Here is a 27,880-nt window from a genome sequence, read left to right on the forward strand (position 1 = left end):
AGAACAATTCCATGCTTTTCAAGATTTCTTTTTGGAACTAGTTTGAAGAGTATAATCTCCAGTTTTGCTGTTCTATTGCTGCACACAATAAGCAGCATTCGGGGGGGGGGGGGGGGGGGGGGATTATTTTAACCTCACAGATACAGCTACTATTATTTGAAATAAGAGTCCTTAACTTTCTTTTTCACCCTTAATCCAAAAAGGATTTTTCTTTAAATAAATAAAGCAAGCTCTTTGGCTTCAATTTTAAATAGAAACCTTTATTTACAATGACACCCAAATGATCAGCAAAACAGTCATAGCTTACCACACAACCATCTCATAAGTTATCCCACGTGGTCTGGAGTCTTTGCAGTTTAAAGGATGGTTTAGATTTCTTTAAAAAACAACATTTAATGTAAACTTGATTGAATTCATTCCCAACACTTTAAGTCAATTCCTGAGAATTTAAATATTGCTCTCAGAATGACATTTCCATCTTCAAAATCCCATACATTGGAAAGAGAAGAAGAGAAAGAAGGAAAAAAGAACACCCTGCTCATTAAACAGTTTGCCTTGGGCTCAACAGCAGCTCCTGCTCCTCTGCATCTCCCACTTGGGAACAAACTCATGGCTTCTGCAAATAAAAAGGGAACTGGACAGGCATATGGGTAACGGGCAATGCATTCTGTTACTTTCCAGCTGCATCTATCTCTGGATCAAAGAACTTTTAGGACAGCAAACCAATGTTCTACAGTACCTCCCCTCTACACCCGCAACTCACCTCGGGGAGTGAATAGGATTAAGCAGTCTTATTGATTGATATTTACACCTTTCCATCAAGATGTACAACTTAGAAAAGTGACATCATAATATGAACATTAACAATCTCTGTTTGTTTTTTTAAAGGAAGAAACATGTACCTCCTTTATATCATTTTGATCTTTAAAAATATATTATATATATATATATCTTTGGATTCAGCAAAAAAGGTATATTGGAAATATCTCACATTCTAAAAGCTGATGAAAAGATTACTTATACTGTTCAACCAACAAATACCAAGGTTTAAAAAAGTAGGGAGAGGAGAGGTAGGCAGCAGGAGTACAAAGAATTATCCAAAAAAGATAAAAGGGCAATAAAGGTTAAAAACAACAAATTATCTCAAAGATTGCATCTATTAAAAGAAAATCAGAATCTTAAGTTTGCACCAATAAAATGAACAAGTAGAAAATATAAAAACTTATAACTTTTGTTTTTTCATATAAAAAAGGGGTGCTGCCTTCGTTAGCCTGGAGCCAGGACTAAGGAAAAGAATCACAAAACTTTTTGTTCTTTTTTAAAAGTCAAGAAAGGTAAGAGCACCATTCTGTTTCTCCCACGCACACACAACTTAAACAAGAAAGGTTCAGACATACCTCACACAACTGTGTCTAAAAAGACAGACACTTAGTTATGTCTCTGTCTCCGGACAGGAGGATGTGTTATCTGAGAAGTACAGGCCACTATGATGGAAGTTGATGGATTTACAATATTAGATTTATTTTTATCGGGGCAGGAGGGAATGGGGTGTCAGACTCAAATCCATTCTAGTGGTGGTTCTGGAAATACCGATTTCACTTATTCATAAAGAAATTAAATGATCTTACCTTAGAGGCACCTAGAAAGATTAGCTCAATGTGTGTGAAATAAAAATTAACTGGCTCTCAATTATTGCTAGGATGTGACACCAAAGCTAACAGAGACATTTGAAATTCATAGATAGTCCAAAAACCCAATTTCATTCAATTATATGAACCTAATAAAGTAAGCCAGATACAGGGAATTAAATCTGATTTTTTTTTTTTCTATTCCCAACTGACAAGTGTCAGGAAGTGGTGACAGCAGACAAGGGCAGGGGTAGCAGAAGGAGGGAGTGCAACGGGCCTCAGACTGCAGCTCTGAATCATGCAAAACTGACTTCCGGGGGCCGAGTCCTTACGAAAATTACCAGGACACAACTCTTATTCTCAGGGATGGTGAAAGCATCATGTTAGTGAATGACAGCACAGCTGAGCAGACATCAGAAACCACACATCAAGGATTCCACTCCTGAGAGCTCAATTGGGATTCAGGTCCTAGTAACCAAAACCTAGAGCAATCCTCAAGTGGACAAAAAGACACCAATTAAAAAAAAAAACATGAATTGCTATTGTTTTATTTATGGACCACTTTAAATCAAATTGCTTAATATTTTTAAATTCTTGATACCTTTTTTTAAAACGTTTATTTTCCCATGTCTATTCTTTCCCCAAAAATTAACAAAGTGCTTAGTTCTGGTAGAAGAATTTTAAAAAAAAATGTAAATGCCTACATCTAAACAAATGATCTCTTTAAAAAGCTTTTAGATTAAGAGACTGAAAAGAGCGAGGCATCTAAGGCTGGAGAGAAGGAAAAGCTTTGGATCGCTGTCCTGTCCCCCAGGCCAAAAAATTCAGGGATGTCTCTTCTATTTGTAACCTCACCACACTGAGCTTACTGAAATCAACTATGTTAAATATTTAGCTTCACAAACTCTGTAAAAATGAGCTGTTGTGACCTACAAAAAAAGTATATACATATTTTACATGATATAATATCTTAAAGGTCATATTTACAAAAGAAAATCTATTCACAGAAAGACTGCGAAATTCTGATTCAGAATGCAGTACCTGGCCTTGGGTTTTCTGCAGTTTATTTTCAAAAAGCGTTATTGCTCTACCATATAGGCAAACGGTGACACCAGTACTTTCAACAACAACAAAATCATAGTTCTTATCCAACAGATTAGACAAAAACCAGGAATGTGATTCACCATTCCTCAAGACCTCAAGAATATTGCATTTATCCACTATTTTTTAAATAAAGTGCACTCGGCGGCACGTTAGCATGTGAAAAGTTGCTACTGCTGCAATTAAATACTGTCATCTCATTTCCCCTTCTACAAGGCCATTTGACATTAAGGAGAATTCCTGGAGGTGAAGTATGACAAAACGCTAGGAGCAAATAAAAAGCCTAACTAAAGCCTAGGACAACCAAGAATAGGGCTGGAGCAACCCAACACTATCATTAAAAGAGAATTCAGAAATGCCAACCCTATGGAACAGAACTACCTGGTAGTGACAAAAACAAATGAAGGCTGGCACTGGCTCTTCCTCCAATACTGCAACTAGAGAAACCAGATGTTCTCATGTCTCCTGATTTCCCCAACGTCCTGTACTGAATAGCCAGGCAGACAGAAGGGCCAAAGGAGTGTTTTGTGATCAGTAACACTCCGTTACCTCCAGAACCATCTCCCTAAGAAGCAGAATGCCAAAACTATTTGTTTTGAACACCATGATACATGGGGGGGGAGGGGGATATCGCACTTCAGCTTAAAATCCAGTCCTATTCAAATGACATCACTTGGAATACCCTTGATGAAGATCAAAGCTGGTCCTTTCTTCAAAGCTGGGTGCCTAGAATAATGATTCTTTACTCCCGATAATCCTAGTGCAGTGTCATTTGTACAGTGATTTCTTCAGAAGTCCTGGTGTGGAGATGTCAGCAGTATTTCTGTTAGCAACCAAAAGAAACATGAGTGAAAACACTGCATAAGAAAAAATAAATCCCTATATCTACACTGATGGCTTGCAACATGGTTCTGGCTGACTGAGTCAGATTCCTTAGATCTCAAATTATCAAAACTATCTAGTGGCCCAATGCCTTCAAGCCAAAAATTTTTTCAGTGACTATATTTTTAAGTTTTACATCGAAGTTAAAAATCTACCTAGGAATTTAGATTACAGTTGAGACTTGGGTTCCTTCCAGATATCAAGAAAAACATTTCGAGAAAGTGAAAAACAGATCCCATACCTGCTCAGGGCCCATGGGCATGCCAGACATGGCCATGGAGTTCATGTTCATCTGTCCCATGGGACCACTGCTGCCATTCATGTGCACCATATTATATGCTGCAGGATTCCCCTGGTGGGCAAACTGCTGCTGGGGGAAGGAACTGCAAAGGAAATGTGAAATTACCCTGAGTCATTTCAGTAACACAGAACATACACACAGAGACTATCACAATTTTGCAAATGTCACCGTACTTAAGCAGAGGACATGAGAGGAAACTCCCGGACAGCCTGCCCTCTTTTTCACAGCTATCTGTATTCAATGCTGTCACAGATACATGCATGGGAGGAAGAACTCACAAAATGGATGCACCAAACAGCATTTTCCAATATGAACCCAGGCCTTTTGATCTCTCCATTCAAACAGACTTAACTCAAAAATGCAGAGATCATCTAAATGTTTGGCACTAGAATACGAATTGCTTTTTAAGTCCTTGTTCTTCACCTGTTCCTGGCCAGGTTTCCTGATGGCCAGCCTTTCATTTCCGAGGACTGATACATAGGTGCGGTGTGAGGGTGCTGCATCATAGGATTCTGGGAGGGACCCATTCTTGATGACATCATTGCATTAGGAGGACTGGACACTCGACCAAAGGCTGGATCTGGTTGTTGCCCCATCCCTTTAAAAAAGAAAGAAAAAATTACAATGCTCAAATGCTACTCCTTAGAACATCAGCTTTCTATAGTAATTTTATGTTCTTTTTTTTAAAAGCAGGGGAAGGTCACAAGTATAAGACACCGACTGTTGCCCTAACCGGTTTGGCTCAGTGGATAGAGCGTCGGCCTGCGGACTGAAGGGTCCCAGGTTCGATTCCGGTCAAGGGCATGTACCTTGGTTGCAGGCACATCCCCAGTAGGGGGTGTGCAGGAGGCAGCTGATCGATGTTTTTCTCTCATCGATGTTTCTAACTCTCTATCCCTCTCCCTTCCTCTCTGTAAAAAATCAGTAATATATATTTAAAAAAAAAAAAAAAAGACACCGAGTGCTACAGGCTGCTGCCTGCCAGTTATTCTTGCTTCTCACCAAGACACCAACTAGAGTAACAGGCTTACTACCAAAAAGCACACTGCCTAGCCCTAGATCACTTAAAGCAGCGGTTCTCAACCTGTGGGTCACGACCCCTTTGGGGGTTGAACAACCCTTTCACAGGGGTCGCCTGAGACCATCGGAAAACACATATTGAATATATAATTACATATTGTTTTTGTGATTAATCACTATGCTTTAATTATGTTCAATTTGTAACAATGAAAATACATCCTGCATATCAGATATTTACATTACGATTCATAACAGTAGCAAAATTACAGTTATGAAGTAGCAACGAAAATAATTTTATGGTTGGGGGTCACCACAACATGAGGAATTGTATTAAAGGGTCATGGCATTAGGAAGGTTGAGAACCACTAACTTAAAGGGTAGTTACTTCAGTAAGCTCTCTGTATAAAAGGGACTCCATATTACACTACTCACATTACTCTGTCCCTCTATAGAGGGCAGAAGAGCTGTTGTCCCCAACTGGCAGGGGTGCATTCTGAAATGTAATCTCAGTAGATACCACTATCTCCAAGAGGTATAAGCATTATTGTAATGATAGAGGCCCGGTGCATGGATTCATGCACCGGTGGGGTCCCTCAAAGTGGCCTGCGGGAATCGGGCAGAAACGGGCAGTCCAACACAGCCTGCCACTCCTGCTCATCCCAGCACCACTGCCTCTGCCGCCACCGCCGCCACCTCTCAGTAGGCTCGCTGCCACTCCACTGTGGTCTCCAAGCTGTGGCAGCCAGCCATGAGCCCTGTGCCTGGCACCCGTTGGTCAGCTGAGCAGCGTGCCTACCCACTGGTGGTCAGTGCACATCATAGCGACCGGCTGACCAGTCCAGTCGTAACGGTTGCTTAGGCTTTTATATATATACTAGAGGTCCAGCGCACAAAATCATTCGTGGGTAGGGTCCCTAGACCTAGCCTGCAATCAGGGCCATCTTCCGCCCACTCGCAAGTCCCCAGTCCCACCCCGCCACCACCCCCCCTGGTTCCCCATTGGCCATCCAGCGATTGGAGCCTGCAGGCTGTGGGGAGGGACCTAGAGGTGGTCAATGCACCTCATAGCGACTGGTCGATTGGTCGTTACGCCGTTTCAGTTGCTGGCCTTTTATTATATAGGATATGTATATAGAATAGATGTCTCAGTCACCAATAAAAGGAACTCAAAAGCCCACACAACACACCACTCTCTGACTTGACCAAGCATTCAGAGACTGTAGAGACATATTGGGGGGAACATGATAACACCTTGGTAGTTTTCCAAATTAAGATATGGAGAGCGGGGGAAAAAAAACCAAGACCTGGAAAAACATACTCAACTATGACAAACTATCAACCTCAATGACAATTACCTGTGCAATGCAGTAGACATTTTTGTTCTGTTATTTTTAATTACATTTTTCTTGTGAAATAACAAGAGGGAGTGAATAGTATTTTTGTTCTTAATAAGCATCAGATCTAGTAAATCTTAAGTCCTTAGTAATATTACTTTGGGACAGACATTTTCATTGTCAAATTTACCATAATTTGGTTGATATGGAAACTGCTGGGGTGGAGCCTGTGGCATGGCAGGCCCTGCCAAAACCCCATCCATGCTGGGGGAGGCGGTCACGTTAGGGGGTGGGCTGAAGGCCTGGGTCTGCTGCTGCTGCTGCTGCTGCTGCTGCTGCTGCTGCATCATCATTGCCGCCACCCTCTGCTGTCGGAAGTGATGACTTAGCAGCTCCCTGCTGCGCTGGGCAACCATCTGGGCATTAAGAAACCCCTGCTAATACCCAAGAAAGAATCAGTTACACACACAGAGCAAGAACCAGCCGATTTCATACATATAGTACCCCCACAAAAAACATCAGGTATCAGAGAGAAAAAAACCCCAATGCCTTTCTATGTAATTACAAAAAAAGGAAAAATGTACAATTCTCATCATGATCAAGGCTTTCTATGGGTAGGAGGGTAAAGATTTGCAGAAGAGGGACCTAGAAATTATTTGGGGTCAGGAGATGAAAGTAGACAGTTGTCAAGCTTTAAATAGATAACTTTTTATCTATTCAAACTTTTCAGAAACTATGAAAAAAAATACAAAATGAAAAGGGGCAGGATTGAGAGTGTATTGGGGAGAAGGGGATTTGAAACAAGGGGAGAAAAAAAATGAACGGGGTTACACTTGGAAAGCAGGAATCCATGCCAGGTAGTCTTACAGTCACTTTAAACCTCCGAAAGAGGAGGCAGAGGCAAGGAGAAGCTATCTGGAAATCCGGCGGTGACAGGATCAAAACACTGAGCAAGGAAGCTGGTTTGTGCTCTACCAGCTGGGAGACACCATCTCCAAAAGCAAACCTTTATTACTGATTTGGAGGGCACCCTAGCTTAGCTTACACAGGATGTCTGATTATCAAGAAATACAGATATCAGTACTTCCAAGTGCACCTAGACAGTGAAAACAGAGCATTTCGCTGTTGTTTTTTAATAATTATGAACAGCATTTCAGGCCACAGTAAAGGGTTTTTGTGTTATCCTGCCTTGTGCACATTAAGAAAATACCTTAATACAGTCTCCACCTTGGACTGGAGGTAGGACTTTAATATCATCCCTCCCTCTATGGGGAATAGATCATCTCAGAGGTTATTAGCGAGAGTAAGATTATGTTTTACTTATTTTCTTCTTTATTATTCTTACAATTTCAAATGTTGCCCAGGAAGCATATGGTTTCGTTATCCAAGAACAGAGAAAAGTTTACAGATTATCTTAAATTCCTAAAAAGAAGTGACAGCTGTTTTCACAATACAGCAATTGACTGCAAATGGGAATTAATTTTAAAAAACACGAATCAGTGGTATTGATAAAAGAACCTTCCTCTTCTGATTCTTCCCAGTCAACAGCAAGAGAAAAGAACGAAAGGAAAAGTGTGATGAGACCACGGGATGGTTTCTTACACAAAAAAACTTGGAATTACTTTATTTAATAAACATTTATGAGAGCCAAGCACAGGCCACACCAGACCCTGTGCTGGACATAGGACAGTGAAACTGAACATCGAGAAACTTATTCTTACCTGGGAGTTCACCTGGGGCTGCATCATGGGCCTCATCATCGCCGCTCCACCAGCAGTGGGGTTTTCCATTTTCATTTCCAGTGCCTGCCGGCTCTGATTCAAAAACTGGAGAGAGACAGGTTGGTTAGGATGCAAATGGAACATGTTAATACCTTTCCAAGTCCTCAACACTACCCAGGGTATTTCCAAATGTTCAATACCATGGTATTTCCAAACCCATTAGCCTGGGTAAGTCAATCTAAGCTGAAGCAGTACACTTCCACACTTGATAAAGTTCATGCTGAAAAGTTTTTGGCTAGCAAGCATATGAAACTTTATTGTTTAGCATCAGAAGGAAAAGTGTAAGTGCAATTTTGCAGCTTAAAGAGTATCTTCAACAGGAACGCAAAGGATTTGTGAAGTCAGATGTTCTCTGGGATTGTTTAGGCAACTGGGGAAACAGCTTTAACTTGTCAGAGTAACACTGAATAAACTACCTCTTCTGTTATCTTTTCCTAGGTAAATTTTATTAGAAAAAAATTGTAAAAAGTAAAATGATACCATGAGCACAATACAGCTTTCCTGAGCACTAAACTGACTTTTAGAAATACTCATACACTAGAAGCATGCCTGGCTCACCGGATTCTAAACTCATTCACTCGCTTGTTTATATGGTTCAGTCTGCCACATCTGATAACTCAGCACACCCGCAATGCAAACAATACAAACACTTAAGTTTTAAAATAGTTGTTGGGGATTAAAGAAACAATGAGAAAAATGTCCTATCTTAGCATATTAGGAGAGCTCAAGTTTTATAAAACATCTAGAAAGCAGATTCCATAAAAAGAATGCTGAGCCCTAGCCAGTATGGCTCAGTTGGCTGGACATCATCATCCTGTGCACCAAAAGGTTGCCAGTTTGATTCTCAGTCAGGGCACATGCCAGGGTTTCAAGGCTCAATCTTCAGTAGGGGGCATGCAGGAAGCAGCCAGTCAATGTCTCACTCTCACATCAATGTTTCCCTCCCTCTCTTTTCCTTTCTAATGTCTCACTCTCACATCAATGTTTCCCTCCCTCTCTTTTCCTTTCTAAATAAATAAAAAAATAAATCTTTAAGAATGCTGAAGTCATTCAGGGTTAAATATTTGGTTATTACTATTACAAACTTTTAAAAATAGAAGTTATCTACCTCCAGGACTACAAAGTCACTTAGAAATACTTTTCTCTCCCAAGAGCAATCCTCTCTGAAACTGACTTTTTTAACATGTACATCAGACTATTCTTATAAAAAAGTACCCAATTCTAGCACACAGCCCCTAACAAGAAACCATCTATACAAACAAAATGTTACACAGAAGTGAAAACAAAAGGATTTTAGTTGACAAGAGTTAGAGAGCCAGTGACACAAGGCCTGAAGAACACAAACAATTGAAGAAGAGGAGGCTAAAGGTAAAGCCACTTTGGTCAAGGCAGAGCATGTGACTGGTTACCTGTTGGCCCTGTAGCCTCTGCTGAAGCTGCATTCTAAGTTGCTTGGGGGTGTTTGTCCGAGGTCTCATGAGGTTGGCCCTAGGATGCATTCCCTGGAGAGGAAAATTGCCTTGCTGGTTCATCTGACTCATCATAGAGTTAAAAGATGGTGATTGTCCCTGAAGATTAAAGCCTCCTTGCATTGGAGTCCCCTGTGCTGGATACATCTGCCCATAAAATGCTGCCTTCTGATCCATCATTACTGTTGCTTCTTGGCCTTGGAAAACATCCTGTTTGGGCTCCAAAGCTTGTCCCTTAAACATCAAACACATAAATGAACAGTGAAGTACATCTGGAAAAACAACTGAAATCAAATGCTCTAAAGAAGGTGAAAAATAAAGTTAATATATGTGAACAATGATGTAGAGTTCCAAAGGCAAAACCAAGTTTAATGTCTGAAGTCCCATGAGAACAGAGACCACGCCCCATCTTTCACAGCTGTGGTTTCACACAAATAGACACTCAAACATTTTCTGCGCCAAATATCTACAATGTATTAAGCACCTGGAGAAATACTATTTGTTCCGGACTAGATTTCTGTACCAACATGGTATATATGAAATAAATCAATATATAAAATAAATCAATTAAAATCACTATGCTATATTTACAAAATTCTAACGTAATTTGTAAAAGAACATTTTTGAAGTTTGCAACAGGTGATTTAGGTAAATCAACAAAAGCTCATGGCCCCTGCAGCGTATTCACCTAAAGATGGTCATCCACTACCATTTGTCAGTAGTGGGCAGGTTGGCTTCCTTCAACAAGTAGTTATTTATGAAGTGCCTGTTATGTGCCAACATCACTTCTGCTAAGGATGTGTACAAAATAATGTCCAAGAGGGTGACAGAAAAAGGATGTACCAATAAATATTCTGAAGGAAGGAAGAGCCTGCCATGCTAAGTCAAGAACCACCTGTTGTTACTGCTTTCACCTTTATCTTCTTTTCCACAGGCACAAAAAGCCAAGTGTGCAGTCCACACCCTCACCAAGCCCCTTGCCTTAAAGCACACTTCACCCCACTGTCCTGTGACACCACCCTGGCTTTTCTCCCACCTCGAGGGCCTCTTCCTGGAGGTCTGTTAGTCCTCTTCTTTTCTCTCTTTTCTACTTGGATGTTTTCATCTACTAGCAACACCTGCCAATTTTTTGGTCTCTAGTTCAAACGTCTTTGAACTCTAATTTTGCTTATGCAAATGCCTACATAACATCTTTACCTAAATGTCTCAGGCATCTCAAATTTAACATGCAGAAAACAGAAGCTGTGATTCCTGACAGCCCCACTCCCCAAAGCCTGATTCTCCTCCAGTCTTTCCTGTATCACAACATAGAATATGGCAACACCATTCATTCCGAACTAAGTCAGCAATTTTGACTCTTCCATTCTCCCTGCCCAAGTGTGGGTATGCACATGCATGTACACACGGTTGGCCAAGTCCTGTCAGTTTTGCCTCTATGCACATGGTATATCCTTCTTTCCACTCCACTGCTGTGGCCCTTTCCAAGACACCTCTCGAAATCTTGTCGTAACTGGCATCTGTGTTACTACAAAGTAGAATTTCTACTTTGTCCCATCATCCAATTCCCTTCTCCAGACAGCAATCTGAGATATCTTTTTATAAAGAAAATTTATACAGTAAAAATTACTATAGGTTTAACATAGCAAATTGATCCTGCACATTTACCAACTTTCTCTTGCTAACCCTACTAAAATGACAGCAAAAAATTAAAAAGGTACTATTTATCCACAAAACAATGAAACTAAAGAAGGCAAACAAGATCAAATAGTTCAATAGGTATCTGAAAGACAGAAAGTGAAAGGAGCAACTCAACAGAGCAGAGAAACCGAGACCCATGTGCCTGAGAGGAAAACACACAAGAATTGAGCAAATGTCTCCTAAGAAGTCAATCAGAGGCTCCTTGGGGAGAGCAGTCAGGCACAGTGCTCACAAAGGCAGTTGGTCAGAGTCTGAGTATAGGGCAAGGGGGGCCAACTACCCTCTGCCCTCAGCCTGCTCCCCAACTCCACATAGCCAAGTGTCTGTACCTTCTACCTACTCTCCCCAAAGTGACTGGGTTCAGGGATACCAAGCACAGGAGAGGGTAGGAGCAGGGCAGAGACTGAAAACAAAAAATCTCATATATTTATAATTTCTAGAATTTCATCATTTTATATCTTAACACTATGGGATCATCAACTCATTTCTCTAGCCCAGCTCCCAAAATGTAACCAGGCAATAAAAAAATTTCCAGGCAAGAAATGGAGGACCTTCTCTAGAAAAACTATATAATGGGAGTGGAGGGCATGGAGGGCCAACAAATCCACGTTGCAATTTGAGGAGTCCTGAAATAAGACTGGTCCTGCTTTTTAATGCATCACTCTTAAATATAAAAAGGTAGTCCAAAATCACCAGATATTTGATGCTGAAGCTTCCAACATTAGTGCCTCAAACAAATAAAAACTAATTTAAAAACAAAGATTAAAAAAAAAATCAGCATCAACATAACACCCAACATGTCAACAGGCACCCCAAAAAGAAAAATCAGAAGAAACAGAAGAGATAAAATTATTAAAGAATTTATATAAGAAAATGCCCTCAAACCAAGGGGAATATCTGTGCATCTAATACACAGCAGAATGAATGAAATAAGAGCCATACCAAGATAGAGCATCATGAAATTTCAGAGAGAAAAGGTTCCTGCGTAATTCCAAAGAGAATAAATGGGTCACACAGAGAGAGAGAGAAAGGGGAATCAGACTGGAATATGACTCAATGGCAACCCTAGAAAATTATGGAAATTTTCTTCCAAATCCTAAGAGAAAATCGTTTTAAACCTAGAATTTAATATGGGGGAGGGGAGGTGGGAAGTATTTTCAGACATATGTGGACCCAAAATGTTGTATCTCAGGCAGCAGAGATGAAGAAGTTAATAGAAATTGTAACTTAGAAAAACAAAGGAGTATATATATATATAAATAAAAATGACCTGAGATTCAGGAACTGGGGCTCCAACATAGGAGAAGAGTGATAACTAATAATCATTAAACCTGCCTCTAAGGGCAGAGTAAAATACAGGGACAGAGAACTACAGGAGGGAGAGAAGGAATTGAAATGTCTGAAAAGGTGAAGAAAAAAATGAGAGAAATTTTGTACTTCTGTTGTAGTATCTGGGGAGACATAGCAGTGTGTAAAAAACAAAGCAAATAAAAAGAAGGCAAGTAACTCAGAACAAATAACCAAAAAACAAAACCCTATACAAACTATACCTGGATCAGTCATGAATCAAAATAATGTAAATACTGACTACCTACTTAACAACAGAAGACATAATTATATTGGAGGTACAAAGAGCACACGTGCACATGTGTATGTAATGGCGATGGGTATGTGAATGTGCACTGGAAGAAGAGGGGATAAAAAAAGCCAATCCACAATTTCTTATCTGAAATTCCAAAAATCCAGTAAAGCTCTAAAACACAACCACCTAACAATTTTTCATTAGCAACAAATGTATTTAACAGCAAAACCAAACCTGAATTTATATGAAGCAATACATAATTTCTGTACATCCCAGTTAGCATGACTATTTATGTATCTTGCTGTTAAAGTATTAACATGTTTGATCACAGTCTCTACTGCCCAAAAGCAGAGTATTGCTCAAGAGTCTACCAGAGATATTGTGTAATGTGTGGTAGACATAGACCATTACCTTTCTAAAATCCAAAACTCTTGAATTCCAAAGCAAATCTGACCCCAAGATTCTCAGATGAGAAACTATGAATGCGTAGTCAACTACCATATCAGGAATACAATAGACTAAAGTTGATAAACAAATAACTGCATAAGCATATTACTCAGAAATATCATCAAAATAAGTAGTTGAGTTTCACTACCCCTGAGGCAAATGACTGTAATTCTTCAATAAGTATATTTTGTGTCATTTTATTAAGTTACAAGACTACTTTGCTAAAAATAAAAATTAATTATAAGAAAAAAGGAAAGGTTTCATCAGTACCCTGCTTAAAATCTTCCATGGCTTCCCAATGTAGTAGAGAATTAAGATGCTACATTGAGATGGCTTTGTGGCACCTTGCTTCCATTTGCCTCTCCATCATCATCTCATACCAACCCCTCTCTGCTCTTGCTGACTTTCTGGAAACCCCCAGAAAGCTCTGTCCTGCCTAAGGTTGAGTTAGCAGTGCCTCTTCTGAATGTTCTTCTCCTAGCCATTTGCAGATCTGGCTCCTTCTCACCCTTCAGGTGTCACTTATATGCCATCTCCCCAGAAAAAGCCTTCCTGGCCATTCAAGTAAAACCCCAGTTATTCTTTATCTCATCATCCTGAGTTTGAAAACACAAATATTTTAAACTAAAGAACAAAACTATAAACAAGCCACCACTACAAAGAAACTGGAAAAACTATTTGCATTAGATAATAGTCATACTTCAAATTACATCTCAAATATGACTCTTTAGAGAAAAATTTGACACTGCACACACGACCTTAAGAAAAGGTCCCTTGCCGAAACCGGTTTGGCTCAGTGGATAGAGCGTCGGCCTGCGGACTGGGGGGTCCCGGGTTCGATTCCGGTCAAGGGCATGTACCTGGGTTGCAGGCACATCCCCGGTGGGGGATGTGCAGGAGGCAGCTGATCGATGTTTCTCTCTCATCGATGTTTCTAACTCTCTATCTCTATCCCTTCCTCTCTGTAAAAAATCAATAAAATATATTTAAAAAAAGAAAAAAGAAAAAAAAAAAAGAAAAGGTCCCTTTATGCCCGGCAGGCATGGCTCAGTGGTTGAGTATCGACCTCTGAAACAGGTCACAGGTTCAATTCCCCCTCAGGGCATTTGCACATGCATGTGCCTGGAGTTTCAGGCTCAAACCCCAGTAGGGGGCATGCAAAGGGCAGCCAATCAATGATTTTTCTCTCATCATTGATGTTTCTATCTCTCCCTCCCCTTCCTCTCTGAAATCAATTTTAAAAATTTTTTGAAGAAAGGTCCCCTTTATGATAAAGGTTTCATAGTATCAAATGCCTTTTCTCATAACCTCTACTTCTGTGTGGCTCCTGATGTCTGTTTTCCAAGTGGGATGTGAGCTCTGGGAGCAGGGATTAATTTGCTCACTATTGCTCCCCTCCAAATCTAATAAGAGACTGGCACACAGAAGACAAATATTTGTTAAGTGAAAGAATCAACAAATCAATAACTAAACATAAATTACTGTTGCAGATAAACAAAATAAAAACGCCATCAGGAAATTATTAAAAAATACAATTAAATGGCAAAAAAAATTCAAAGTATGTTCAATCTCCCAAATCAAAGAAATACAATTTAAAAAAAGAATATCTGTTGCAAATAGAGTGGCAAAATTTTTTTTAAATAATCATGTTCAGTATTTCTTTTGTAACTTGTTCATTCACACCATGTACTTTGTGTACACATTTGTCCCATATAGACTGAGAACACCTTAACAATTTCTCCTGCTTATCACTGAATGCACAAACCAGCGCCCAGTCCTCCACAACCTTTAAATAAATCAGACACTACAGACACTACAAAATGTATCTGTTTCAAAAAATACAGACTTATGAATGGTATATTTTTTTAAGACTGCATAGGTAACTGTGAATAGGAGATGATGGTGCTGGGTGATGACAGATTTACCATTAAAGATGGGTTTTGTTTAACATTTTAAAAAAGCTTGCCTTCCCAGAGTATATATTGCTTGGCGAGGTAATAAAGAGAGGTAATTATAAAAATGAGGACTCTTGCCCTGGACCGTGTGGCTCAGTTGGTTGGAGTGTCGTCGTCCCATACACTGAAAGGTCATGGGTTCAATTCCTGGTCAGGGCATATACCCAGGTTGCGGAATTGATCCACAATCTCTCTTTCTTTCTTTCTTTTCTCTTTCTTTCTTTTCCTTTCTTTCTCTCTCTCTCCCTCTCTCTCTCTCTACCTCCCCCCTTCTCTCCCTTCTTCCCTCTCTAAAACCAATAAAAACATATCCTCGGGTGAGGATTAAAAAATAATAAAAATGAGGACTCTTAATAAAAAGTTATGTTACTATCCTGGCCGGTGTGGCTATTTGGGTAGAGCGTCAGCCCAAGGGTCAAAGGTTCAATTACCGGTCAAGGGCACAGACCTGGGTTGCAAGTTCGATCCCCAGCCCCAGTCAGAGAGCATGTGGGAGGCAACCAATAGATGTGTCTCCTTCACATCGATGCTTCTCTCTCCCTCTCTCACTTCCCCTTCTCTCTTCCCTCCCCTTCCACTCTAAGTCAATGGAAAAAATATCCTCAGGTGAGGATTAACAAAACAAGTTATGTTACTTACCTAACATAAGTAGAAAGCAACATTTTTAATACTACACAGTAGCTTTATTGGATCATTTCCATAGTTGCCTAAAATCTGACATCTTTATAAAATAGTAGGGTGCTGGAAATAATATCACAATTATAAAGTACATTTTTTCAATTAAATGCTGGTATATATGAAGGTAGTGCTGTAACACAAGTAACCTGAAAGACACACGTGCACCTGCATAGCTTCAGGGATGTGTACACATGTTCTTCTATTTCCATGTTAACGCTACCTACTTGATTTACAAGTTCAGGGATGCCCAGAGCTCTGTCAATTTCTTCTAAGCCTGTGGCATCGGTGTTGCTTAAGAGCGTGTGCAGCTGGTCCAACAATGCTCTTTCATCGTTCTGTCCTTCTAGGTTAGAAGGTGGCCCAAGAAGATCATCCAGAGAATTCCTGAAGAGTGGCCTAAAAAGAGACTTGCAATTACAATGATGCTTTTCCTCTTCAAAATAAAATATCACAATTACACATAATATTTTTAATATGCAACAAATACTCAAACACTAAGTATAAATACTAGGTGTACTGGTTAATAATGGTGGATTCTGTAATCAAAGAAAACACAATAATTTCAAGAAAAACATCAAAAGTGCTTTATTCAAAGTAATGTCCATCACTAGCTAAACATTTCCCCCATCTTTCAGGTAATTTGTGGATACCGTCCCAATAGAACTTTTCTTTTGAGACAAACCATTCAGAGACCCAATTTTCCACTTCTTCGTACATTTTGAAGTCCTGCTCAGAAAGTGCATGTGCCATCAATCGGAACAAGTGGTAATCTGAAGGAGCAAGGTCTGGTGAATATAGCGGATGGGTTAATACTTCCCAAGCAGGATCTTTTAACGTGTCTTTAACTGGTTTTGAAGTGTGTGATGGTGCGTCATCATGAAGCAAAATTACTTTGCCGTGTCTTCTGGCACGTTCTGGTTGCTTCACGATCAAAGCATGGTTCAAATTGACTATTTGCTGTCGGTAGCAATCAGTATTAACGGTTTCACCTGGTTTTAGAAGCTCATAATACACCACACCTTCCTAATCCCACCAAACACAGAGCATTATCTTCTTTCCAAAGCGATCTGGCCTTGCAGTCTATGTTGATGGTTGATCTGGATCAACCCATGATTTCCTGCATTTGGGATTCTCAAAATAAATCTACTTTTCATCGCTAGTCACAATTCGATACAAAAAAAGACTTTATTTCATGCCGTTGAAGCAACACTTTACTGCTGACTTTTCAGTTTTCCATTTGTCTTTCATTCAGTTGATGTGGCACCCATTTTCCTTCCTTTAAAATCTTTCCCATTGCTTGTAAACGATCGGAAATTGTTTGCTGAGCAACGTTTAATCTTTCTGCAAGTTGTTTTTGAGTTTGACACGCATCTTCATCCAACAATGCTTGTAATTGTTGGTCTTCAAACTTTTTTGGTTGACCTGGACATTCTTTGTCTTTCACATCAAAATCATCACTTTTAAAGCATTTAAACCAGCGTTCACAAGTACCTTGAGATGGAGTATGTTCACCATAAAGCTTCCCGAAGTATACGATTAACTTTTTCTTCAAAATAAAGTAATGAATTAAAACTTCCCGCAAGTGCTCTTTTTTTGGCACGAAATTCGACATTTTTAAGCGTAAAAATACCTATGATGTTAACACTTTCAGCAAATTTGACATATGAAGTTTTGAAGCTTGCTGTCAATACAACAAAATAGCATACATATCAAATCGCATATATATCAACATATGTGTAACTCCATCTATTGAAAAAAATCCGCATTATTAACTGGTACACCTAATAATAAACTGAGTAGCAGAGAATAGGAAATGATATCAATTTAAATTTAAGGCCCACAATTTTATTTTATTTATTTTTTGTTTAATATAGTATTGATTGCAGAGAGGAAGGAAGAGAGAGAGAGAAACATCAATGATGTGAGATAATCATTGATCGGCTGCGTCTTGCACGCCCCACACTGGGGATTGAGCAACCCAGGTATGTGCCCTGACCAGGAATCGAACTGTGACCTCCTGGTTGATGCTCAACCACTGACCCACACAGGCCAGGCAAGGCCCACAATTTTAAATTCACCAGACCATCATATCTAGCTTAGGCTTCCCCCCTCCCATCACTAAACTGTAACTGCTAGACCCCTAGACATTTGGGGGATAGCAAGGACTGGAGTGGGGGTGGAGGGTGCAGTTTTCAAGACCCTACAAGAATAAAAGTGGTAATAGTCATGTAAATTGAGAAATCAACAAAAGAACAGGAAAAAAGATAGAAACATTGCACTATCAATGAACTGAGCCTGGTATCCTGCCAAAATAACTTTTTGTTATACTTGGCCCACAGAGCTTATGCAGTGACAGGTATAATACAAACTCCATACACCACAGCAAGGTGCCAGTTCTCAAGCACATTAAACGGGCATGGAACTAGACAATTCTCCTGACTCAGAAAAACTCTGTGATGAAACTATTTGTTCTCTACTAGGTAAAGAAACACTCAAGTTAATAAATTCATGTCGTGCCCTGGCCAGTTGAATGACCACTGTCCCATGCACGGAAAGGTCGCTGATTTGATTCCCGGTGAGGGCACATACCCAGGTTGTGGGTTCAATCCGAAGTTGGGGTGGGTATGGAAGGCAACCGGATTGATGTTTCTCTCCTCCATGGATGTTTCTCTCTCTTTCTCTCTCTCTCTCTCTCTCTCTCTCTCTCTCTCTCTCTCTCTCCCCCCCCCCCCAAAATCCATAAAAACATATTTTTAAAAAACTTGTAACAAATTCATATGGTTACATCACAAACTACTCAATAGATCAATTCATTTTTTTCTTAGCTTGATTTATTATAGAATTCAAGTTAGAATTGACATTGACAGGTAGCCTCTTTCATGCAAATGAGTTACTACCAACCAACCTAAATAAAAATGAAATATAAACATAATCCACAATCCTTCTTTTTTAAGAGTGCTTGCTATGTATAGTTCACTGTCACCATAATCCCTGAAATGTTTTAATTTTTTAAAAGAATTAATCCAATCCTTAAAAATTAATTTTCCATAAAAAATAGGCTTATTTATCCTCTGAACACCATTTATCTTATAAAACTGGTGCTAATTTACCCACCTTCTCATGGAGGAGGATTATAATATTATGAGAGACAACTACCTCACAGAAATCCCAGGTTTGACCATTCAAAGAGTCCTGGAAGCTGAACAATATAGCTCCATCTCCTCCCTCTCCCATGAACACCACTGCTTGCTGCCTCAGCCTTGTTTTTACATACAATTATCCGAGAAACGACCATATAGCAACTGAGTACCTAATTAACAGAGTTTTTCTCATTCTCTTTCAGGTTTGTTCCTATGTTCTGATCCTTTTCTAGACAATCCGAGGCTAACTTTCTCTAGAGTCACATAATAAGCCCCCACCTATTTTGAGTCCCATGAGGGCCTTGTTCCATGGACAACATGCCGTCTGGCCAGGAACCTGATTGGTTAGATGGTGCTGCTGGGCCATAAGGACTGACCCCCATTCCCATGGGAATTTCACCAGGGCCTGGGGGGACAAAAAGAATAAATTTTCAAATAAGCCAATAGCAAAAATTACTCTAAAACATCTAATTTTCTTTTTTATGAAGGGGATGCTTACGCATTTGAAGCATCTGCTGATGTTGATGTTGCTGTTGCTGTTGCTGTTGATGTTGCTGTTGCTGCTGTTGCTGCTGCTGCTGTTGCTGCTGCTGCTGCTGCTGCAACATTGGTCTTGCAGCAGGAATGCTATTGGACCGAAGAGGCAAGGTGGGCATCGAGCCACCCATTGTAGGTCTGGGTAAAGAAGCATTAAAATCTGCTCCTGGTCTTCCCATGGAATTTGAACTCATGGGTTCCATCCTACTGGCCTTTGAGTTTGACAGGCCCCAGTCTCCAGAGGAAGGAGTCTGATTCATAGTCACATTTCTGTTTGGTCCACCTACAACAGGTAGAAAGGATTAGGTCTTTTCCATATTATAAGAAATCCTTCTTATATCAAATAGGTAAAGTTATCATATACAACATTAGCCAGTACAAAAAAGTACTTTGTCATCCTAAGAATAGGGCTAGCTAGTTATTAAGACATTTTTCATGGGTCACTATGTATTCAATTACAGGTTAGAAAATGTCTTAGACCAAAAACCTCCTGAAAAGTTTAAATAACCAAGACATAGATTAAATGAAGGAAATACTCATGAAAGAAACATTATGCTACTACTTTTATTCAAAAACCTATTACTTAATCCCAGTTACTTAACTGGTTTTAAGTGTTAAATTTGCTTTTCCCAAAAGAAAATTTTAATCACAAATACTAATTAGAAATAACATACCCATATTTGAACCATAATTTTCCTGACTATCCATCATTCTTGGATTCCCACCCAACATGGGTTGCTTTGGTAACATGGGGAAAGCAGTGATATTCTTTACTGGAGGACTTGAGCCAACAGAAACAGGGCTATCTAGAGACACTGCTCGGTTGTATGGAGGACGAATGGACTGAACAGACTGTGGACTCCTCAAACCTGTTGTAAACACAGAAGCACAATACATATAAATATCCTCTGATGATTCAATACATGAATAATCAAGAATAAGACATAAATACAATACCACCCACCCAAGAATGTCTTTCTTACTAAAACAAACACTGTCCTCCTTTACAATATAAACACTAAATAAAAAAAATTTAAAAACTTGTATTCCAAGCAAAGTAGAAACAAGAGTCTCAATGTTGGCTGAAGTAGTGGGCAATGATCTATAGCGTGATATGGTCATTCCTGTTCCACTTCACTTAATACTGAAAATGTTACCAATGTTTAAAGGTTCTTCCCTTATGTCTATATATTAAATGGCTTCTCTGTTTAAAATTTTACAAGTAGGTATAACCAGGTAAGTTGCCTTCTAATCCAACAAGGAATGAAACATAAAATTTCCTAACCTTTTTCTTTTTTTCCCAGTCTATTTCATTAATCTGATTATCCATTTCAATTTAGGAAATAGTGCTAGTGAAAATGAATAACCACCATTGGGATAACTGTGAATTATTCTTTTTCAATTGATACATACAATATATCTGTATTAAATTGATGGATAAGGAAAAGACATGGCTATAGAAGAGAAGCTGGGACCAGCAAACACCAAATAAGAAGAGTCTCATAATTAATGACAAGATTCCATAAGTATCAAAGGACAGGTTTTGAGCTACAATTTTGGTTGCTTTTTAATCTGATTCTCTGTGCCTAGAAAAATATATGCCCTAGCAACTACTATTCATCTGGACCAATCAAAGATGAACATTTTCCTGAAAGTGCCATGACTACTGGCATCGTATTAGTTAAAAAATTGGAAATTTTTTTAAAATAGGAAAATGTCCCAAAAGTTTTTTAAAACATGTAATTACAAATTAGTATGAGAAATTGAGAGGCATTTTGAAGTTACATATGCCAGCTGGACGCTAGTCTTAATGTAAGCGTACATGCAAGTATGCAAAAAAGTTTAAAAGGCAGCAAGAATAAAATTCTTTCTTACCCAGAGAATTAGCTCCTTGAAACATTTGTTGCTTGGTTCCCAGATTACTACCATTTGTGGATACGGAATTATTGTAAAAGTCAGAACTAGTCAGATCCCCAAGAATAGCATCTAGATTATCCAAATCTCCAGATGCCTGAAAATAAAATTTTAAAGATTAACCTATGTACATTACTAGATATATAGGTATAACCATATTCATTGGAAGAAAATAGATAAAATGGGTGAACAAATAAATACAATGGTCACCTGAAATGGTAACTCTCAACTTAAAGGCTGGCTAGTTATGACCTCCCCTAGTCTTCTTCCATGAAAGAACAATATAAACTACTAAGACAAATCCCTGGTTTTGGAGCTGCTTTCAAAGGGGCACTTCCTTAATTTGCAGTAGGTATTTAATTCTCAAACTGTAGAACGTTTCCCAGCTAACTTTAGTCAGGATCAGTAGCAGACACAGGTGTCTGCATCTACACATACCTTCTGAAAACAAGTATGATTAATAACAAAAGCAACAAGCTGATATTCAACACAGCATTCATAGGCATGCTTTAAAAGGAGCTTTTGGTCAATAAATTTGGAGAATACTAGGTTAAATAAAGTTAAATGGACATCCTAACAGTAGGACTTTTCCAAGACTTTAATTTTCTCAGGCACATATTAACGTCTCCCAGAATAGTGTTCCTCAAGCAAAGTTTAGGAAGTGCTTATATAGAGTGTGATCGTGTACATAAAATGTGATTTTAGGTAAAAATCAAAATGCTGTTGCTTAATATAAATCCTCACCCCCACTCCCCTGGTTTCCTTCTACTATGCCCTAATGACCCGATCTGCTCATTCTAACAGTAAACACCTCCATGAAAAATTTCAAATTGGCTGGTAACAAGTTACAGTCACATTTTAAAATACATAATCTGCTATTTCTAAATTGCATCATAATACACTTTACTGATGCCCAAAAGAATTACAAAGAAATGATAGCTCAAGATTAGCTTCCATTAAATAAACATAAAACACAAGACAAGAATCTGTGTATAAAACATTGTCTTTCTAACACAGAAATGCAAGGATGAAACACAATGACTAAGCTGGAATATATAGAAAACGAATTACCTCTTCATTTGCTTCTGTCTTAATTTTAGCGTCTTTCTCTTGGCTCGAGCTAGGCACAGTGGAGCTGCTGCACTGACTCATTTTGTTGTCTACTCCCTCCACTTTGGGCTGTACTTCTTTAGAGAGTGTGTCACTAGGATCGTCCCTGTCTAGCAAGTATCTGAGCAGGGCATTATTTTCCTTCTTCTTAGGACTTAGTTGCTCCTGCTTGACGTTTCCTTCCACAGAGAATGTTGCACTGCTAGTGTCTTTCCCAGTGGCTTCTGCGGTAATCTTGGCCACTTCAGCTGGTGAATTGCCATTCTGCAGCAACTTGTGCAAAATCCGGTGCTTCTCTTGCAGCAGTGACCCATGCACATTGGATGTGGAGGACACTCCTCCGGACGTTGAAGAGGAGACCCCAGAGGGGCTGGTGACACTAATGGAAGAGTCTTTACAACTTGAATCCAGGGGGGAGTTGGTCAAAGAGGAATGACCCCGGTCATCAGAAGAACAGGTAAGTAACTGCAGTAATTTTTTATGACCTTTGCTTTCCAGAGGACCCCGCTGATTCTCTGATCCTTCAACACTGCTCTCCTTACTGTCTTTGTCATTGAGGTGATCCCTGCTATTTGACTGACACATTGAACTCTCCACTGGATTCTGGTCACAATACAAGCTTAAGGGACTTTTTGAATCCTGACTGTTCACTTTACTTGGTTGAGTTATATTCATATTGGGAGAGTTGTCCAATTTAGGGCCTGGTGAGGACAAAGTAGATAAAAGAGACGTCCCCACACCCTCACTGATAGCTTGAAGGGCACTGAGCGAGCTGCTGGAAAAGCTGTGGCTCCCAGTATTGCCCGAAGATCCAATAGGAGAGTGCACACCTGGATTTGGAGAAAAATGAGGAAAAGAAATAGACTATCAAATGCTGTAAAACAAAATACCACTTAACTCTTCAGAATTTCTATTATAAAATAAATTAACTTCGTAAGAATTACAGTGGTCTGGAAAGAAAGGGATTTTTGAAAAAGAAAAAAAGAAAAGGAAATGCCAACAGGAATACCTGCAACAGGAGAAAACTGATGTGAGGCCATCTTCGGACTCCCGCGGTTGCGAGGAGAAATCATGATATTCTGCTGGTTGGAGCCAAGACCAGGACTCCCATGTGGGGGGCTACTCATGTTGAGACCATAGTTGTTGTTCTGGTAGGAAGATGGTGACTGCATGGCTGGCCCAGGGTTCATTGTGGCTATGTTACTGGAAGCCCCATACCTAGCTCCACTCATTTGCCCTGTGGTGCCAGGGTCAGCCAAGCCATAGGCCCTGCTGTTCAGCATCTGTAAGCCTTGGTTTGGTGACATGCTCATGCCACCTACCGAATTACATCCAGCCGCTGGAGGTCTAATGCCTTGTCCAACAGGATTTGGGTTCTGTCTATACCCATTCTGTTCCCTGCAAAAAAAAGAGAAAAAACTGACAGGCATGCATTAAAGCCCTGAATCAGATTTTCTAAAAAGGATGAAGTGCCCAGGAACTTAACTTCTTAGGCATCATTCTGATACCTAGGGACAATTCCAATCTAGATACTGATCATTTATTAACCTAATGATATTCTCTTTAATAAGCCACAAAATCTAAATGAGTGACACCACCACAGCACGGCAAAGGGCCAACAGCTATGTTAACTGGAACCTCAGCAAGGCTCTACTCGAGTTGCTGTCCACCTTGGTGTTAACCTGGAGATGCCAGCAAACTGCTCGATAATGAGTGATACTCCTCCAAGTGTTGTTCATTTACCATTAGCAACAGCAATAGTAACTATTCTTAAAGTCTACCTTCAAATTTTAAATTCGACCTTAGAGCAATTTAATATATCATTGAAAATGAAAGGTAACAGAGGTAGTCAGATTTTATTTGCTCTTTTATCCACTAGCCTTCCCAGTTCCGAGATTTCCCAGGAAGTAATTATTAATGAACAAATACCATTTTCACATTAAAATACAACCTTAGCTGAAACCGGTTTGGCTCAGTGGATGGAGCGTCGGCCTGAGGACTGAAAGGTCCCAGGTTCAATTCCAGTCAAGGGCGTGTGCCTTGGTTGCGGGCATATCCCCAGTAGGAGATGTGCAGGAGGCAGCTGATCGATGTTTCTCTCTCATCGATGTTTCTAGCTCTCTATCTCTCTCCCTTCCTCTCTGTAAGAAATCAATAAAATATATTTAAAAAAAAAAAAATACAACCTTAAAGAAAACCTATAATCTAGGAATCTAAACTTACTGGTAAATCCAACATCCTTCTTGCTTTTACTCTTGTTAAATTTTTTCTCTTTTTACATTAATAAAACATCTTGAGAACACTGCTGCATTTAATATGAGAATATACAGTTATCTATCATTACCTCTGAAGAAAGTGGGTTGAGACAAAACCATGACGATCATTTGTTACAGGATTTCGGAAGAGTTTGCTTTTTGTTTGTGCAGTCACTATAGTTCCATCAGCCAAAGAGAATCGATACACTGGAGTTTCTGCATGGCCATGAATATAAGCTGTTGGAGAAAATACCCTGTTACTAATAACTACAATTACAAACAGATACATATAGAAAAGAAATATACTTCAAATGCAACATTTTCAAAATCCAGTGAAAGACTGGATCTGCACCAAAATTATGAACAGGCTAACCTAAGAATGCTCAAGAATAATTTTCCTATCCCACAGGCACAAAACAACAACTACGGTCATGTTTGTACTTCTACTTTATAGCACGCCAAACAGAATGACAAACAATATCAAGAATCTTCCTTAAAATTCTTTACCTTCTTGATAGTGACGTTTCTGAGACCATGACTGCCCATCATTAAGACTAAAAAATCTCTGGATACACCTTCGAATTATATCTTCAAAGCCAGGTCTCATAGAGGATCTCAGTGAATTTGTATCTATATTGACAAGTTTTCCTATTAAATAGAAAATAAGAATTTAAATCCAACCAACAAGTATTTACTGGTTGCATATTACATGGCTTCCCACTAAAAAAATAAAGACACTAAATCTTTGTTCCACCATCTTTGATCCAAATTTCCGCTGTATCCAAACCTTTTCTCTTTAACCAGTTAACTGCCACGTGTCCAAAATGGAAACCATCCCCACATGCCACGATATTTTGAATTTAATTTTAAAAAATCAATTTGCAATGAATATTACAAAATAAATATATCACTCACAATTCGGGTGTTCTTGAATATTTTCAGCTGAAAATTCTCACACAAAAAAATGATTTTAAAGTTGGTCAGGGCTGCCACTTAGGGAAAATATTTTTTTATAGATGTGCGTGGCATGTGAGGAAGGTCCACCACTTGCGACTACAGATGCTTATGGCATACAATGGGTTAAAGACACAGTCCTTCAGGAAATTCTTACATTAAATGTTTTGCTATATCTATACTAATAAAAGGGTAATATGCTAAATAGACCAGGAGACCTTCCAGACATCCTTCCAGACAAAGCCATAGTGGCGGGGCAGAGGCGGTTAAGGGCGAGCAGGCCGGCAAGGGGGGACAATTGGGGGCGAGCAGGCTTGCTGGCAGAATGGTTAGGGGCAATCAGGCAGGCAGGCAGGTGAGCGGTTAGGAGCCAGCAGTTCCAGATTGCGAGAGCGATGTCCGACTGCCGGCAGGTGGTCATCCCCAGAGGGGTCCCAGATTGGAGAGGGTGCAGGCCGGGCTGAGGGACACCCCTCCACCCCTGTGCAGGAATTTGTGTACTGGGCCACTAGTAGACTATAAGAGTGTATCACATATGTCTTTCTACTTTCTGAATGTACAGAAAGTTTCATGTCATCTCAGGTTCATTTTCATTTAAAGGAAAAAAAATAACACCTACCAGTAAAATTGTTCACATCTGAAGATACTATCCCTGCAACTATGATCCAAGAGGAAATACCTGCCTAAACAGCTAGTAGGGACAATTTTTTCTATCTGAGAGGTGACTGCATTTTTGAACACTTAAAATCTAAACAAGGTTAACCAAGTACTCAAATCTGAAAGTTTGACAACTTTTGCTTAATATCAAATACACTAGAGATAAAATACATACAACTCAAATATGTTAAAAAATTAAAGTAGGTTTCATGATAGTCCTTAAAAACTAGCTACGCCTTTTCAAGATTTGTAGTGAATTTCTCTCAGGGCTGTATAAGAAATACAGGAAATAATACATGCAAAGCATTCATTACACTGGGTACAGCCTGACAGTACAGGCAGTAGAAACAGTTAACTTTTCTAAACATTTCCTAAATGAACAAAATGTATATATGCAACACACCAAGTTTTTACCTGAAAGATCATGTCTAGTAATAAAGCTCTCAGGGTTTGATGGAAATGCTCTTTCTCCTGTAGTAATGCGGCGTGCCACACAGATCATACAGGATTGCAAATCTACAATAAAATTTAACCAGGTAAGAAATCTATATAACCATTAAATATAGCTGTTCAATAGGTAAGAACATGAAATTCAGTAAAAAGAATTGTAACAATAGAAATTATAAAACTACAAGTTTGGCTGCTATTTGTTTCATAAACATCACAAATATGTGATCACTCTTACCTTCCCCTTCCTCCATCATAGCTCGTGGCTGAGACAGGGCAAAGCACTGCATGGTTTCATATCTCTGGCGCATTTCAGGACTAGTGTTCATGTCTTCCACAATATCATGTGGTGTTTTCATCAACATACGGCAATTAAATGTATGGCTTTTTTGTCTCTGGGTCTCATTTGTCCAGGTAACTCCATTAACTTTGGAAAATAAATTTTAAAAGTTGGCAACTCAGTCTATGACCATCATTAAGAACTCAAGCTATATTTTCTCATTACGCACATTTTCCTCAGTAAGGGCTACAAATAACATTTCAAGGTGGCAATACAATAGAGTTTCCCCTTACCCAGTTTGTTACCCATGGTCCAAAACTCTTAAATGAAAAATTCCAGAAATCAATAATTCGTAAGTTTTAAATTGCGTTCCATCCTGCCCCACCCTGCTGGAACACGAATCATCCTTTGTCCTGCATATTCACACTGTATATTCTACCCACCTGTTAGTCATTTCACAGCTATCTCCGTTATCAGATCTAGTGTCTCAGCAGCAGTCCTTGTGTTCAAGTAACCCTTACTTTACTTAGTAATGGCCCCAAAGTGCAAGAGTAATGATGCTGGTAATTTGGATATGCCAAAGAGAAGATATAAAATGCTTCCTTTCACATAAGACACTGGGGGGTAAGGGAGGGCAGGGGCTTGTCAAGGGCGGGGGGGAAAAAAGGACACTTATGTAATACCCTTTGTAATACTTTTAGCGAAAAAAA

General features: G+C 39.4%; 1 protein-coding gene across 3 annotated transcripts in view; it reads right to left on the reverse strand.

Moving 5' to 3' along the window:
- Positions 1 to 244: 244 nt before the first annotated feature.
- NCOA3 (nuclear receptor coactivator 3) overlaps positions 245 to 27,880 on the reverse strand; it is a 109,755-nt gene continuing 82,119 nt past the window's right edge. For 2 of the 3 annotated variants that reach the window (XM_070420779.1, XM_070420780.1), the window contains 17 exons: positions 27,129 to 27,317; positions 26,858 to 26,959; positions 25,340 to 25,480; positions 24,922 to 25,069; positions 23,587 to 23,975; positions 22,539 to 23,407; positions 21,429 to 21,564; positions 20,228 to 20,422; positions 19,516 to 19,836; positions 19,296 to 19,422; positions 16,101 to 16,272; positions 9,457 to 9,750; positions 7,988 to 8,092; positions 6,457 to 6,703; positions 4,336 to 4,510; positions 3,853 to 3,994; positions 245 to 3,552 (listed from right to left, as the gene is read on the reverse strand). In XM_070420779.1, the coding sequence (XP_070276880.1) occupies positions 3,541 to 3,552; positions 3,853 to 3,994; positions 4,336 to 4,510; positions 6,457 to 6,703; positions 7,988 to 8,092; positions 9,457 to 9,750; positions 16,101 to 16,272; positions 19,296 to 19,422; positions 19,516 to 19,836; positions 20,228 to 20,422; positions 21,429 to 21,564; positions 22,539 to 23,407; positions 23,587 to 23,975; positions 24,922 to 25,069; positions 25,340 to 25,480; positions 26,858 to 26,959; positions 27,129 to 27,317 (3,764 nt within the window). In that variant the 3' untranslated portion in view covers positions 245 to 3,540. The remainder of the gene's footprint in view (positions 3,553 to 3,852; positions 3,995 to 4,335; positions 4,511 to 6,456; positions 6,704 to 7,987; positions 8,093 to 9,456; positions 9,751 to 16,100; positions 16,273 to 19,295; positions 19,423 to 19,515; positions 19,837 to 20,227; positions 20,423 to 21,428; positions 21,565 to 22,538; positions 23,408 to 23,586; positions 23,976 to 24,921; positions 25,070 to 25,339; positions 25,481 to 26,857; positions 26,960 to 27,128; positions 27,318 to 27,880) is intronic. The other variant, XM_070420781.1, reaches the window with a different exon arrangement.

Source organism: Myotis yumanensis, unplaced genomic scaffold (genome assembly GCF_028538775.1).
Source record: "Myotis yumanensis isolate MYYU_CA2020_CCGP unplaced genomic scaffold, mMyoYum1.0.hap1 SCAF_7, whole genome shotgun sequence".
In the NCBI taxonomy this organism is placed as follows: Eukaryota; Metazoa; Chordata; class Mammalia; order Chiroptera; family Vespertilionidae; genus Myotis; species Myotis yumanensis.